The sequence below is a fragment of the Mandrillus leucophaeus genome, unplaced genomic scaffold (assembly GCF_000951045.1).
Source record: "Mandrillus leucophaeus isolate KB7577 unplaced genomic scaffold, Mleu.le_1.0 Scaffold1304, whole genome shotgun sequence".
Lineage (NCBI taxonomy): Eukaryota > Metazoa > Chordata > Mammalia > Primates > Cercopithecidae > Mandrillus > Mandrillus leucophaeus.
Genome location: NW_012101260.1, coordinates 518,450 through 535,716, shown reverse-complemented (window position 1 = coordinate 535,716; position 17,267 = coordinate 518,450). Strand labels below are relative to the sequence as shown.

General features: G+C 37.7%; 1 protein-coding gene across 1 annotated transcript; it reads left to right on the top strand.

Annotated features, from left to right (window-relative positions):
• Nucleotides 1-203: 203 nt before the first annotated feature.
• On the top strand, nucleotides 204-8,277 carry LOC105534152 (caspase-1-like). The gene is given in 9 exon segments (XM_011972834.1): nucleotides 204-285; nucleotides 840-1,106; nucleotides 2,180-2,242; nucleotides 4,010-4,131; nucleotides 4,787-4,960; nucleotides 5,389-5,627; nucleotides 6,017-6,159; nucleotides 7,599-7,708; nucleotides 8,179-8,277. Coding segments are annotated over 9 exon segments (1,299 nt in total).
• Nucleotides 8,278-17,267: the final 8,990 nt, after the last annotated feature.

Genomic DNA, 17,267 nt, shown 5'->3' with positions numbered 1-17,267 from the left:
CATTCTCTGATGCAGTCTACAGTTCAGGAATCCGATTCTTTCTCTCGTGAAAATATAAAAATAAAAAAGGACATGCATATGCATGTGCAGTGATTGTTTCGCAATATGATTACATGCCCTGCCAAAAAGGTATAAAAGGAAGGTAAAAAAGGTGAAACATGCTTTAGTTTTAGCCCACACAAGAAAAGTAGGAAAGAAAAGTTATGGCCGGTGAGTCTTTTACTGTTCCAAGAACAGATCCCTGGGAAGAAAGAGTTGTGGAAGGCACTAGCTCTTCTGGAAGCTGTAATTAGTATCTGTGGAAGTTTACATGAGCAGAAGTGAGGGAGAGGGAGGAGAGGGAGGAGAGAAGGAACTAGCAGATTCTTGCAGCCTTTAGAAAGGAAAGGCAACCCCAGAAGGGAACTGAGACTTTAGGGGCAGCCTGCTGTCATTTCGCAATCTTAATTAAACTCTTACTTACATGTTGAAAGTCTGACAGAGGGTACAGAATTGGCACAGGAGGAGTACTAGCAGCAGTGATTCCTAAATGAAATGGGCTATTTCTGCTTCATTACTTTATTATTCAGAGTTAAATAAACACAGGCAAAGAGGATGATCTCTGCTTTCCAGGGACTAATGTGGAAATGGTAAGCTCGGTCTTCAGGCCACTCCATGCACATGTATGGGACTATTGAGGGAAACAAGTAGGACAGCGATACAGTAAGAAGATGGATTACCCAACTGTGAGGAGGAGGACATTTCACTGATGAAATCTAAATGAGGTCACTTTCCGTTGATGACCTGAGAGGACTATGAGGCTGTTTTCATGATGTGAGAAATCCTTGTGCTCCAAACAGACAAAGTCCCGACGGAAAAGAGAGAGCTGTTTATCTATTCACTGGGTAAAGGTACAATGAATGGCTTACTGGATGAATTATTACAGACAAGAGTGCTGAACCAGGAAGAGGTGGAGGAAGTACAACATGAAAATGCTACAGTTACAGCTAAGGCCCGAGCTTTGCTTGACACTGTTATTCAGAAAGGGACTCTGGCATGCCAAATTTGCATCACATATATTTGTGAAGAAAAGAGGTACCTGGCATGGATGCTAGTACTCTCAGCAGGTAAGGATCAGTGACTGACACGCAAGTTCACCTAGGGGCTATCATTATACCTACCTTGTGATGTCTTTACTAGTGATGTAAAGTTGCAAAAACTTTCTTATCTCTGCCTTTGGGCCATATTTCTGTAGCAGGGGCCCTATTGCATGTCCCTTGACTCTGCTTCGTTTCTGTTCCTTTGTCCTCCGTGGCCCTCTTCTGTTTAAAGTTGATTTCCTGTTCTGAGTACATGGTAGCTAATTTCTTGAAGGTCATAAGAACTATCTAAAAAACTTCACACTATATTTTCCGCTGTTCCTGGTGAGGCACAATATTAGATTGATTTAGTGTTTTTGAGTCCAGGGTATCCCTGGCACTTATGTAGTTGTATGACATGAAGCTTTAAGGTCTATAATTAAATACATTTTATAAATTCTCTCCAAAATATTGCCATCCACGAAAAATAAATTATATTTCAGAGATGGCGATACACTCAGAGAATACAATGAATGATTTTAGAAAAGTAAGGATTTCAAGTTGGCTCTTTCCTCCAGTTGCCTCCTTGTATGTTCTTTGGAGTGAGATCACCCACTTGCCTGTTGCCAGGCTGCAGATCATGCTGTGAGGTCTGGACTGCCTCTTTCTGCAGCCCCCTTAGGGCCTGATGCAGTGCACAGGAAATGAGCTGGCCCATTCTTGTGATCCCTTGGACCTACCACATGGTGAGGATGAGAGTTCTGGTGGACTCCTAGTCACTGGTTTCTGTGACACTTCCTAAAGCCATTTCAGAGGCAGATGTTCTTTGAAAGCAAAAACCTTTTTTTCTAACAGTTAGGGGAGGCTTATACCTGTCTAAGCAGACATGGGAGAAGTTTATGTTTTCATCTATGTGTATTAAATATCACATTTTTCTGGCAATGTCTCTTTCATTTTATACCCCCCCAGCACTCTCTAAATTAAAGAACATCTTGAACATTATTTAATGTCATTCAGTCAGAGTTCTGGGATGAATCTTTAGTGGGGAGTGTTGTAAGCATTAGGGTAAAGTTTTCCAGAGATGATTAGTGACTATTTCAGTGTCCTTCTTCTTTTTCTAGGTCCGACATCTGGAAATCACCTTACTACACAAGACTCTCAAGCAGTACTGCCTTCCTTCCTAGGTAATGCTGTTTTTAAAGAAAGAACATTATCTGAACACTATCTTCCTTGACATTAATGTTGTAGGATGATCCACAGTTAAAGGGGCTATGGAGAATTCCCATAGATTGATCATGTAATTTTCTTTTTGTAATCTATTCTTTTGTAGAAACTGTCCCCACAGCTTCACTATGTTTACATTAAAAATTCTGAATCTCTATCTCAAATCTTGAACACCAAATAAGTACCATGCTTCATTATTTAAGCCTCCTGAAATATTCCTTCACATCTCTTAGAGAACCCTTATCTAAACAATATCAGAGCTGAACATGCCATTCTTCCCCACCCTGCTTCTCCTCCAGTTTTGTGTAACTCAGTTGTTGGTGTCACCATCACTAGTTGTTCAAAGCAGGAAATTGAAACTCATCTTGGCCCCTTTCATGTCAAGCACCTCCAATATTCAAGCCATGGCCAAGTGTTATGCATTCTTCTCCCAAATTTGGAACCGTGTCTCTGTTTCTACTTCTATTTCATTAAAAAACCCCTATTCATCAAGGGCCCTCTTAAAATTAAAAAAAAAAATGTATTTTTAAAAGCAATTTGGAAGCTAAGAATGCAAAATATTTAAATCAAGTTCAGGTATTACTCTATTGAATGTATTAAGGTTGATTAACTCATGAATGTTTTCCTAAATATTTTACAGCATCGGATACTCACTATATAACCAAATACTGTATTTTCACTAAGAAAAATTGCCTCAAAAATAACCCATATATTTCTACTTAGTTTTTTTATGTTGTTTTCATTCTTGTTTATGAAGAAACAAAACATTCCTTGTATGAAATTATTATTTTATAGTTTTCTCCAATATATCCATTCTAATTATTTCTTGCCCATGTCACCACACTTCATGCTGCCTTTATTTATCTGATTGTATAACAGTTTCTCAAGCTTGTTTTCAAAATTAAATATTATTTTCTTGAGTTAATGTTTTCTGAAAAACACTCTACAAATCTAGAAAACTTATTTCTATCTTGAAACAAAGATTACATTAAGTTCTTTAACAAGTGCATCACATTGTTGGATGGTGTTGAAACTGTGATGAAATAAAAACCTCAAGGATTTTTCCATATAAACTCTGTGAAAACATTTCCTACTATGTCTGGGCAATGAATGTTTAGTGCTATGAATTCATCTAGTGTGCACCTTGATTTTAGCATTTATCATTCTAGTTGGAATATTTAATAATATCCTCCTTCCATACATATGCATAGAAGGAAGAGATCCTGTAGGACAGAACAAATTTCCATTAAGAAATATTCCTAGTGCTTACTACCATATCTATTAAGTAAATAAATAAAAAGATAATCATATCCCTTAAAATTTTTTGGTAGATTTAATTAAGACCTCCTCCCATTAAATTTTATTCTATGGTTCAAATCTTTTGAAATAAATTTACATTCTAACTATTTTATCTCATACATTTGATTGTTTTCTGAGGATTTTTTCATGCATGGCCTTGAAAAGCTTCCTTTCTAGATTTTTATCTAAAATACTTGTGAAAATACTGATCCTGAAATATGAAAGGAGATCCCTGTATTGCACACCTGGAAATTTCTGGCTGCAAAGTATTCCATTAGCAGTGAAATTACTCAGCGGTGAAACATCAGGATTGTCTTCTTAAGAATGCATTTCCACTTTTGTGACTTCATCCTTAGGTGAGGCTGTAAGAAACACAAAGCGAAACAAAGAGGGATGCCAATGTTCATGATGTTCTTTGACTCTTGCAGCTCCTCAGGCAGTGCCAGTGTGGGGCAACCCTGCTATGCCTACATCCTCAGGCTCAGGAAGAAGCGTCAAGCTTTGCTCCCTAGACGAAGCTAAAAGGATATGGAAAGAAAAGTCAACAGACGTGCCATGCTCAGAACACAAGGATAGAGTGGGGTGAAAGATATACTTGAGGCAATTATGAAATGCAGTGGCTTTTTATTAGAGCTGTTATCAATGGAGAATCATACTTCTGCTTTCCTTACATTAAAAAAAAAATTCCTGTATCTTAGAATCCCAGGTTTATAGAAAGAGTTCCAAATCGGATCCAATTCCTGCATAAATAACATCAACAATGGTAACTATTGAATGGTCACTAAGAGTGGGCAGTGTTCTAAGCATTTGGACATGATAATATATAATGTGTAACCTTAAAATAATCCATCTTAGAGATCTAGAAGCTGAGACATGGGGTTGTTAAATATTTTGCCCAAAGAAAAACAATCAGAAATTGGACAACCAGTTTTAGAATTCAGTCATTCTTGCTTTAGAGCTTGTGCATTTTTCAAAATCCCACCTATCAAGAACAATGAAGTCAGTAGCTCACTTGCCATCTGGGCCTTTGCAGTTTCTATGCCTATTCTCCAAGTAACATTCAATTCCATTCCCCATTTTCAATGTACAGTCCATGGGATTTGGTATTCTGATAGGTCTAAGAAAGGGAAAACGGTCATAAACTTAGCAGGTGAATATTAAGTTACAGAGAATAAGGCTACTCATCCAAACTGCATTTCCTACAGATTTATCCAATAATGGACAAGTCAAGTCGCACACGTCTTGCTCTCATTATCTGCAATGAAGAGTTTGACAGTCTTTCTAAAAGAACGGGAGCTGAGGTTGACATCATAGGCATAACGATGCTGCTACAAAATCTGGGGTACAAGGTGGATGTGAAAAGAAATCTCACTGCTTCGGTAAGGTCTATTATACCATAGAGACAACGGTCACGCCCTTTGTGTAACTAAACAATATTAGAAAGCTTGGTTGTAGGACCAAGGGATATAATCTTTTGATTATCTAAAATATAAACTTCCCATGAGAGGGTGCTGTATGCTACATGTTCTCTTGAAACATCAGAGTCATTCAGCACGAGCCTGGTTTAACTTAGTGGTGAATTTTTTTTTAACTCAGTAATGCCACGTTCCCTCTACAAGATAACTCTGAATGACTTCCTATGGCACCTTCCTTCACCTTTCTCAAAATTAAGACTAAAAGTTTTTTTGGCACCCCATTGTTTGTTATGGAATTCCTTAAGAAATCCTTAAGTATTTATTTATTGACTTTCCAAGGCGCCATGAGAATTAATCACATAGTCCAAAATCAGCGGTATGGTCTCTTTCAGGAAATGACTACAGAGCTGGAGGCATTTGCTCGCCGCCAAGAGTACAAGACCTCTGACAGCACCTTCCTGGTGTTCATGTCTCATGGTTTTCAGGAAGGCATTTGTGGGAAGAAATACTCTGAGCAAGTCCCAGATGTATTACAACTCAATGCAATCTTTAAAATGTTGAATACCAGGAACTGCCCAAGTTTGAAGGACAAACCGAAGGTGATCATCATCCAAGCCTGCCGTGGTGGTGAGTGCTGATGTCTTTGAGAACACCAGATATTCGAATACTGTCCTCATCTGTATGCATCCAGGAATTTTCAGTTTATGTCTGTTTTTTAGTGTCAAAGAACACATATTGTCAGCGCTCATCTTGTGGCGTCTGTGAATTGTTTGATGGGTTGGTAGATATTTGTTTCATTTTCAATCCTGAGACTTTGATGCTTGCTTGTTTTTAAAATTTGTTTGAGGGTTAGAAGAAATAAGAATTGTAGAAAAGATTGTTACTTGGATGTATGTGTCTGTGTGCATGTGAATTAATGATAGAGCAGATACATTGACAAATATGATTGAACAGGGCTAAGAGGAGAACATTTTCTTCTCAGCCATTGGTAGTAGTAACAAACCAAATTTGTCTTTTCAGAGAACCGTGGTGTGGTGTTGGTAAAGATTCAGTATAAGCCTCCAAAAATATATCTTCACCAACTCCAGGAGATTTTGAGGATGATGCTATTAAGAAAGCTCAGATAGAGAAGGATTTTATTGCTTTCTGCTCTTCAACATCAGGTAACAGGTTTCTTCTAGGCATAATATCTTGGTGGGGGTTACCAATACAAAAACTAACAACCACCTACTAGAGGCTAGATAGCTGTTCGAAACTTTAGATAAAATTTTTGAACACAAACTACAGCTTTGTTCCAAGTTATAGACACAATTCCCTTTATCCACAGAGAGCAAGTAAGCATATCTTTTTATTAAGTTGGTAATTCATGAGCTCCTCTATGTTGCAAAATATTTTAGAAATGTGAGCAATAACAGAGAATTAAATGGAAGTCGATCTGTGCTGTAATACATTAGAATCTGACTCTGCATAGAAAAGGTCCACCATGTTGAGACCATTCAATGGACCAATTGGGCCAGACATCAAGTATTCATAGGAGAAGGGTAGGAACAGGGTTCAGAAAGTAGAACAGCAAACAAGGTACTTTGGGCCCCTAAATTAAAGTGGGTTTTACCTAGAAGCATGAAGTATATAAAACAGAATATATATGCATTATTTTAAGGTATACTTTGCAGTAAGAATCTTGATCTCATTGATTGATCTAGTCATTTACTACTTTGTAAACTAGCTCCACTAGTTCCTCCCTGGACTTTCCTCGAATTGCTCACTAATACATATGAACATAAATATCATTTTTCTATGGATTAAATAAATTGATATATGTGAAATATTGCGCATGACACAGAATGAAGTACACATTAAGAAATGGTATTATTTAAAATGTTTTTATTTTATAACTTAATTCTGTTACTTTTCTTAACAAAGTTTAAATAAAAATCACTTGAATGCTTTCAGCCATCTTGAATGGCAGTTTCCTGAGAGCACTCACATTCTCTTGGTCGCCTCTGGCCCAAAGGCCCTGCATCTGCTCAAGTAGTTAAATTTTCTAAAATATTTTGTACACTGAGATATCTTCTATCAGAAGAAGCTTGGTTCTATATTGTTTTGAACATGTCCTGATGCAGACCTCAATAATACTTTTTCAATGATCAAAAACAATGAGACACACACAAAAAACATACATTTTTAGCCTGAGTACATATAGTAGAATTTCACATTAGACCTAACTGTTCTTTAATATTCTTTGGTCCCAGCATTCCACGTGACATTCACAGTTCTCTATATAGCTCTGTATATAGCTGTTCTCCAAATCCCAATTCCTTTCCTTTACCCCATTCTGCATTTTTCTAACTCTCTAGTAAGTTTACAACTGTTTGAACTCAGGGACTATGCCACGTTAATACCTGCACCATATACTGTACTACACAGAATCAGTAAAAATATACTCACTGCACCTCAAAAGCATTCACCAAAAATTACAGTGAAGTGTATGGAAAATAGATGAATTCCACAACATGCCTTACCTGGAGCAGAAGTACTAGGGTTTCTTCTCTTTCTTCAGGCAAGATCTAGTCTTGAGATTTGAAATGTGCTTTATCAACAGATAGTGTTTCTTGGAGACATCCCACAAAGGGCTCTGTTTTTATTATGAGACTCATTGAACATTTGCAAGAATATGCCTGTTCCTGTGATGTGGAAGAAATTTTCTGCAAGGTAGGGCTCTAGCGGATGCTATTTTCACTCTACTTCCCTGAATGCTTGGCTATTGCAATTGGAAGCATAGAAAGCAGGTCCAGACATGTTTATCTTCCAATAATATCCTTATTTCCAAAACAGTTTTACAGTTCTTTGCAGAGCGAACAAGCTGGGAGCCAGATCCAATCTGTTAAGACTCATAGCATCAATAAAACAAAGATTTAGTTTCACCTTCCTCCTGCCCTGCAGAGACAAATGAGTGGACTCTAATTTGCCTGTGTCCCTCATGGCTATTAGATCCAACCACAGATTTAAAAAGTCCCAAGGAGGGTCATTCAATGCTTAGATAAGCACATGGCTATACTTGTTGCAGATACAAGTACTTTTAGTTTTCGTCACTTATTTTGCTATATATGTTGCAGTCTTTTTGGCATGAGTCATCAAACTTTTCAGAAAAACAGGTCTCCAGATTTTCCTTTCTCTTTTAGGTTCGACTTTCATTTGAGCAGCCAGATGATAAAGCACAGACGCCCAGCACTGAAAGGGTGACTTCGACAAGACGTTTCTACTTCTTCCCAGGACATTAAAATAAGGAAGCTGTATGAATGTCTGTGTGCAGGTATGTTGGGAGTGTGGGAAGATTGAGGAAAGTGTACTGAATGTCCATTTTAGTCAGGAACTCTGGGTCTACAGGTATAGAATTTTTAATACAAAAATTTGAAATTTGAAATCCTCTAAAATCCAAAACTGTGTGAGCGCCCATATGATATTCAAAGGAAATGTTATAGAATCATTTCAAATTTTAGGTTTTTGGATTAAGGATGCTAAACCAGTTAGTATAATGCAGATATTCCAAATATACAAAAATATCTGTAATTTGAAATACTTCTGGTAGCATGCATTTTGGATAAGGGATCATCAATCCATGATATAATATACAGAAAATACTGAAGTAATGCCTTTCTTCTTGTCAGTGTAGAGCACGTTGCTCTTCTCCCAAAGTTTTTCTTTTAGACCCTTGAGGGTCAGCTGATACTGACCTAGAAGTGGGCATAAGTCTATGAAGGCTGACTTTTAGATGTTTCTCGTCTTCACCTCAGCAGGGTAATGTTTTAAAATAGCATGTGGCCTTTCCTTTTAAGATTTTGTATGTTCCCATTGGTGGTATAACTTTATAACTTACATTTCTTTTAGCAAAATTCTCTTTCATGTTTTTCTTTTTCCCGGAGGAAACCAAGAGTTTCTTCATTCTGTAATGGATTTTGGAATTATGTCTTTTTCATAATAATCTTTTTTAACATTTTAATAAATCTGGTATAAAAATAAAAATGCGTCATCAGTTTTCTTCCACAATGGAGAAATGAGGTTGGAAATCAGAGGGAATGTTGAATTTAGAATGTTAGACTTCATTTATGAGACCTGAACTGGTGATTGGCACTATTTTTTCATTCAAAAAACCATTTTCTGTGCTTTCTGCTTTACGGGTGCAGATACAAATTACCATAGATACCCGACTTCAAAAAAGTTAGAGCTCAACAGGAGAGATGGGGAGAAGACAGACAGTTACGACAGTGACTGTGCAGTTTAATAAGGAACTTTTCTCAAATCCCACAGTTTACTACTGACATATCCATGAACAGAACCTGCATATTTCTACCCTTTGTCAAGGTATTTAAGAGAGAGAAAGTAAATTTTGAATTAACTCTAGACCCTCAGTAGTTCACGGACTCCTTGAAAAGGTAAGACGGCCATCAAAAATGAAAGCACTTGGCAGATGGTGCATGACACCCTGAAGAAACTCTAGGATGCATGGTGTGCACAGTGAAATCCCTGCATGGTGCAGAGAAAACAAGTTTGGGGTGAAATCATTCACTCAGGGATGTTAAGATTTAGGGAGGATTGGAAGAACTACCGTTTCACTTGCAAATATGAGCCTTTTCTAATCTCTAACCTATTAAATCAAAGTGAATATTTGACCTTTTAAAAACCATCATAGTTGAACAAATTACAGTTTCTTTTTCTTTTTTCTTTTTTTTTTGCCTTTTATTAACTGTTGGTCTGGGCATGTGTTTTCTGTGTTCTCATGCATCTTCTACTACAACCTGAGACTACATCTGTGATCAATCTTTGCTCAGATAATATCAACAAGCAGAAGTGAATTGTCACCCTCAGTAGAAATTAACTGTTAAGGCTATCTTAGGCAGTGGAAGGAAAGCATTCCTGGGAGTAAAGAGATTCCTTCAGAAAGATCTCCAATCAAAGGGTAAGATGACAGGGAGATGTGGAGGGGAAGACACCATCATAATTCCTCAGCATAGTTTAAACAGAAAGTACATTTATTGAATAGATGATCATTTCCTCATTTCTTTTTTGTTGTTGTTTTTGGCTTTGTTAAATATCAGTTGGTTACAGGTATGTTATATTCTTTTGGAGTTCTCTATTCTGTTCCATTGGTCTATGTTTCTGTTTTTTGTACCACTACCATGCTGTGGTGTTACTGTAGACTTGAGTAGTTTGAAGCCCAGGAATGTGGTGACTGCATCTTTGTGAAAAGCAGTTTGGAGATTTACCAAAGAACTAAAAACAGAACTACCATGTGATCAATCAATCCCATTACTGGCTAAATTCCCAAAGAAAAATGTACTGTACTGTCAATAAGGCACATGTTTTCAGATGTTTGTCACAGCACTATCCACCACAGCAAAATCATAGAATCAACCCAGGTACCCATCAGTAGTGGATTGGATAAAAAAAAAATTGAATTGTGTTACATATCTACCATAGAATAGTACATAGACATATAAATGCAAATCTTGTTCTTTGCAGCAACATGGATGCAACTGGAGCCCATTACCCTAAGCATTACCCTAAGCAAAACCAATTTTCACACTACTTGCAGGCCAACTGTCTTATACACAGAAGCTGAAAAAGCCTAAGAGTTGGAGTCCTGAGCTACTTAGACATTTAGTATTCCAGCAGGGCATATTGCTGCTTTGGCTTCATTCTCCTCATTGGAAAAAGAAAAAGTTGGAATAGACAGAAATACAGAAACAGAAAACTAAGTACCACATGATCTGACCTATAAGTGGTAGCTAAATAGTAGGCATACATGGACATAAAGATGGAAATAATAGACACAGGGAGCTACTAGAGGAAGGAGTGAAGGAGGAGGGCAAGAGCTGAAAAACTACATACTGGGTGCTATTCTCACTACCTAGGTGAAGGGTTAAATCATACCCCAAACCTCAGCATCACATAATATACTCTTTTAACACACCGGCATGTGTATCCCTGAATCTAAAAAAAACAATGGAAATGAAAAAAACAAACAATGAAATATAAACTATTTGGTTAATTCTTATGGGAAAATGCAAGGAGCCTAGTTAAATTTTACTCATTCAGGACATGTGTTTTAGAAAAGCTGAGATAGAAAAGCCAACTGATCAGGAGAAGAAAAGGATGAATAGAAGAAGGTTTGGGGGCCATGAAAACAGAAAAGAAAAGGGGAAACCAGGCTGAGGTGTCAACCCACTGAAAGATGTTTTGTCATTTGCACTTTTTTCCCCCAAGGGAAGAAACTGGAATTCAGGACTAGAAAAGCCAATTTGCTGACTACAGGACACTTCCAGCCAATGAACCTGGAAGTTCTGAGCAGCAGCTTTACAATCTGTAATTACATGCCCCCTCTCTGCCCAACAATAAGGAAATACCTGGTGACTTCTATTTCTGGGTCTGAGGCACTTTCCGGTGCTGTGCGAAGAGACAGAGGCTGTTAACTACAGCTCGTGAGTCAGGCGTCTTTTTCTGACTAGAAGCTGGGGAGTTAAGTCTTAGAAAACCCTTGATTTATTGCGTGTGTGACAGGCAGACATACCAAAAGGGAAGTGAGCCAATAAGGTGTATGTTGAATCTTTGTCTTCTTGGTTGTGCACAGTTTGAATCACTGGACCTTGTGTAGAGACACTGAAGGAGAGTATGTTCTCTAGATGTTTTCAAGTCAGAAAAAAGTTAATTCCTTTCTTTCAGCTTCCAGTAATCAAAGAGAGAGTAAAGAAAGACAGAGTAAGTTATTTGTGTGAGAAAACTCCAAAAGTTTCTAAATGCACTCTGAAATCTTCTCTGCTTCCTCTTGATTTCAAATTCTGCTTCCTGGTTACATCAGGCATTCTCAAGCCTTTGTGCTCCAGATCACAAACCTTCCCAGATCAGATCTCATAGCCTTTGTGTTCTCAAGGTGTTGCTGTCTCTTGTCTGGAATTATATTTTTGGTGTGATTTAAGTGATTCCATTTATTCCCACCTTTCTATGTAGCTCTGGTACAAACAACTCTAATTTCTTGTTTTGTTATCATAGATTTTTTAACTGGCCTCCCACTCTCCAAAACTCAGCCCTCAAAACCAATTTTCACACTACTTGCAGGCCAACTGTCTTATACACAGAAGCTGAAAAAGCCTAAGAGTTGGAGTCCTGAGCTACTTAGACATTTGGTATTCCAGCATGGCATATTGCTTCTTTGGCTTCATTCTCCTCATTGGAGAAAGAAAAAGTTGGAATAGATCCGTGGTTTCCAAACCTCATAACATATGGGAATAATCCATAGACATATAAAGAAATCAGGTGACTACCCTTTTCTGACCCTGAATAGCTCAATCTTGAATAGACTATAGAAATTTATTAACTTTTAAAGATGTGCAGACAACTCTTATGAAACTAGTTTGGCATTGGTTTTTCTGCAGGTTAACATTATTAGGAAAGTTGATCAGTTAACTCTCACTTCTCACATGCTAGGGATCTATTAATGTAATTTTCTTACTCAGGAACATTCAATGGCTCCCTATTGCCTTTTTAAAAATATATAAACTTTCAGATAGGTGTTTCTATCTTTCAAAATATACTTACATTTTTCCAGTAATCCTTCTAAGGCGTAATTTCAGGTTCCTAAGAAAAAAAGCAAATGTTTACTATATTTACTTCACCCATATTTTTTTCCTTATTCCTTTGATTCTCCCTGTAGTTTAATTATCTCAGGGCTTATCTCTTAACTCGCAACATTCAACTTAATCTCCTAAAATGCAGGAGTTGATTTTTTTTTAATTTCTCTTCTTTATGATACTAATAAAGCATTTATCCAGGGAGGAGTAAGTCATATTCATAGCCATGGATATCTCTTTGGCTGGGAAGGCTGACTTCACTAGCCACTGGACTGGAGTCAGGAGATCATTAGATAATACTTAGGAGAAATCAAAAGGCACTAATAAAAAAAAACAAGTAAAATGATTCAATAATTATAAACAATGATGTGCAGTTGGTCTTTGTTAACTAAAACTTCTGAAAAACAGTATACTATATATAGCATCTAAGGGCATTTCACCACTTTGTCTGGGACCAAAACTGTGGTCTTGATAAATTTTGTCCTCTAAATTATTCCATTCATTTTTATTATCCTGAGAACTTCAATTCAGTGATTATTACAATAACGAAATATTATCCGTAACAACTTTAAAAAGATACTGTATGACAGGTATTTCATGAACTCTCTCTGAATGAATACTTGAAACCAGTCAATTAAGTTTTTGCTATTATTTCCATTTTATAGTTGAAGAAGATATCTAGAAAAGGATTACAAATTTTTCTTTTGGTCAAATGTCTTTTCAGAAGAGTGACTCTAACCTGACTCTCAAACTCAACACTCTAACTTTAAGTCAGTGTTCTACAAACCTCTTCAAACGGTGGCTTTGTCTCTGATCACTCCCAGTTCATTACATACTGCATACTTCCACTTACAGTAGTATTCTTTCTAAAGCACAGCTCCGCTAGTTTCCTGGTTACATCAGGCACCATCAGGCCTTTGTGCTTCTTCCTGCAATGCTCCCTGCTGGGAGACCAGCCCCCAGTTTTCGAAGGGGAAAATTGCTACTAGCCCTTCAAGTCTCAGTGCCAAGCCCTCCGTCATCTGGACAGCTATCTTCCACCTGAGACACACTTTGCTCATGCTTTTCTTAAGCATCTGCTCCATTTAAATTCTTATTTTTTTACAATTTTACTTATATGTATACCTATCTTTCCACTTGACTCTAAGCTTGAATGTGTAGGCACATGTTTCCAAAATGGTACCCCCACCACTAGCATAGTACCTTTCACAGACTAATGCTCACTAAGTATTTCTGAATAAATAGGAGAATGAATGTGCCTTCTCTCTGCTTGAAACTTTCAATGTGTGCTTACTGCCTGTTAAAAGAAATCAGACTTGCTTAGTTTTTATTAAGTATTCTTCAAGAGTGGGGCCATACTTAAATTTTATTCACTTGTTTCTACATTCACTCAGCTAGTGATTCAGTAGATAATTATTAGACTTCTCTTGAAGGCCAGAAGTAATGTAGGCCTAGTTTATGGCCACCTGTCCTCACAGAGCATAAAATCTAATGGTGGATGCTGAGAAGTAGGCCGAAAATCACAATTAAAGGTAAAAAAGTATGCTACTCTAAAGAGAAACAAGGTCACCTAAGGGCATGTACCTCTGACACTGTCTCCTTCCAGAGACTCAGAGAAGATTGCATGAAAAAGTGCCATCTAATGTTAGACTTGGAGGATAAACAGAAAGCAGTAGGAAAACAGGAAGGAATGAGAAGGTGGGGGCTGGAAATAGAGATCCCTAAGTAGGGGATTTCTAGAAATTAAATGAAGGGCAGAATATTTAGAATGTAATGAGCAAGGTGGGGATAGTATCAGAAGATGAGGCTGAATAAGAAGGCCTAGGTTAGAATAAGCTGATTCTAGAGAGATTCCTATTTCATTAGACAACAGGTAAGACTCAAAATGAAATTTTTGTCTAAACTCCTGATTTCCACATTTTTTTTGTGTGTTGTACTGCCTGGCTAATAGACACTCTCTCTGGGCAGCAATCTGCACTATAATTTTTTTTTTTTTTTTTTTGAGATGGAGTCTTGCTCTGTCGTCCAGGCTGGAGTGCAGTGGCATGATCTCTGCTCACTGCAAGCTCTGCCTCCCAGGTTCACGCCATTCTCCTGCCTCAGGCTCCCGAGTATCTGGGACTACAGGTGCCCACCACCATGCCCGGCTAATTTTTTGTATTTTTGGTAGAGACGGGGTTTCACCATGTTAGCCAGGATGATCTCGATCTGCTGACTCCGTGATCTGCCCTCCTCGGCCTCCCAAAGTGCTGGGATTACAGGCATGAGCCACTGCACCCAGCCAAAATTATCTTGTTTCTCTCTTTTTGAAGTTGATATTTTTTAAATAGTATAAATATAATCATAATATGGAAGGCAAACAACCTCTGCTATATTCATTCTTACTGGAGCCAATGACATCTCTCAGTTTTTATGAAATTTGATTTGAACCTGAATATAAGAAATGTTTAAGTAGATGCAGAAGAAAAAGAATAAAAAAGGGAGTAGGAATTATTCCAGTTTCCTTAAGATTCTTGAGTAATCATTCCAGATATGTCCTGGTTCTGGCTCTGGGCTCTAGAGAGAGGAAGGCAGTGTCTTTTGATAGAGGTTAGGGAGGATGGTAGCTACATGAGGTTCTAAAAAACAAAATTGTGAGGCATATGGAGATTGAAAAGAGACTCGGGTAATCAAAGTGACTTCAACTCCATCTCCTGCAGATAGATCCAATAAAAAAAGAAAGGGCCGCAGACACCTGGCTCTCATATGCAATACAAAGTTTGATCATCTGACTCCAAGGAATGGGGCTCACTTTGACATCATGGGCATGAAGGAGCTATTTCAGGACCTGGGCTACCTCTGCCCCATACCTGATATTAGATATGTGATTATATGTGTAATTAACTTAGCTACAGAGTTTTATCAGTGAGGGGAGTTAATCCTAGCAACTTTGTATTATAGTAAGAACTATATGACATGATATATGTAGAAAACTAACCATAGTTCTGTTCATACTTAAATTGCTCAATAAAGATAATGACAAGAATGATAGTGGTGATGATAATGATACAAATTGGTTGACCATGAAATAGGAGGAGCCAGGGACTTGACTGTAAGTATTATTTGGAAAGTATTTCCAAAAGTAGAAGTAAGGGAGTGGGGAAGGGAGATGAAAGGAAGATAATATTCCTTAAAAATGCAATAATGAATTCATCACTGCTCTGAGAAACTGGGTTCCAATCTTTCTTCAGGACCCTCTACAATTACGTAGATTCTACCTTACTAGAAGATGGGGAATTAGAGATATTCATCAACTGACTAATGCCATTCATTGGTTGAAATTAGCCCCCAGGAGCAGGTCCTCTCTCTCCCAAAATTCTGGACCCACATCTGCACGGCTAAACAGCCCTCAGTCCTTTGATGAACATCTCCCATCTTCAAAGCAGAAAAAACCTGAGGCACAGTAGCTTGATGTGTGAAAACAACCACATGAGGGGGAGTCCCCACTGTAGCAGCACTAAAGTCAGGCAGGCTGAAGTGGTGTGTCATGTAATGACAATGATTTTTCTCAGTTCCATCGTGAAAATTAACATCACATACTACATTGTTTATGAAACTTATGTTGCATTATTTATCCCTTAAATTTCCTTTCCTTTCTTAATAAATATCGTTGTTGCATCCTTTTACCCTCCCTTCTCCCTTGAAATAGATGCATTTACTCACTGTTTTGAAATCCTTGTGGAAAAATGCTGTTGCTTTTCCTTATGAAAAATTTTCTCTTATGTAACTGAGATAATAGGTAACATTACATTTGCGCTGTTCAATAGATACTATTGGTTTTCAGACATTAAATTTAATCCAACAGTTTCTCCAAGGCAAGTAGTTGACAGATAGGGAAATGAGACTCAAAGTGAATTATCATACAAATCATTACATCAGTGTAAATTGGTGAGGCTAATAATAATTTTTAATGACAACATTAAGAAGATCTACTGACTCCACAGTCTGACCTCAGGTCTCCCAGACAGAGGCCACAAATACAAACACCATATAGGCTTGACAGAGAACATACATCAAGTTAATCAGGTTAGGTGAACACAGGAAAAATCAGAAGGCATCATGAATGCATCATCATGGACTCAGTACCAGGCAACTCTTTCCATGTTGAGATTCAAGCAACAGAGGTCTGGAATCCAATTCTTTATTTGAAATCTTACGATTTTTCACCTCTGATAATTCAATGTCAAGGTAAATCACATCTGAGAGAGTCAAAGAAATATCACTGGGCTCATGATGGATTCTGTGGGTCATCAGTTTTTACTTCTGTTCTAGCACGTGTGGTTGTTTTTCCATTACCAGATTATAGATCCATGAGGTGCGATTTCTCCTCATTCCATTGGTGAAATCATCAATCTCTCTGAGAATCTGTTTACTCATCTGCAAAATGGAACTAATAATACCTGCATTCATTTCCTAGGGCTGCCTGTTTAATCACCACAAACAGGAAGGTTAACGTGGAAATGAATTCTCTCACAGTTCTGGAGGCGAGAAATCTGAAATCACGGTGTCAGAAGAGTAGGGCCATGGCCGCCATCCTCACTACTGGTTGCCTCAATCAATCTTGGTGATCCTTGCTTGCAGCTACATCACTCTATTCTCTACTTTTA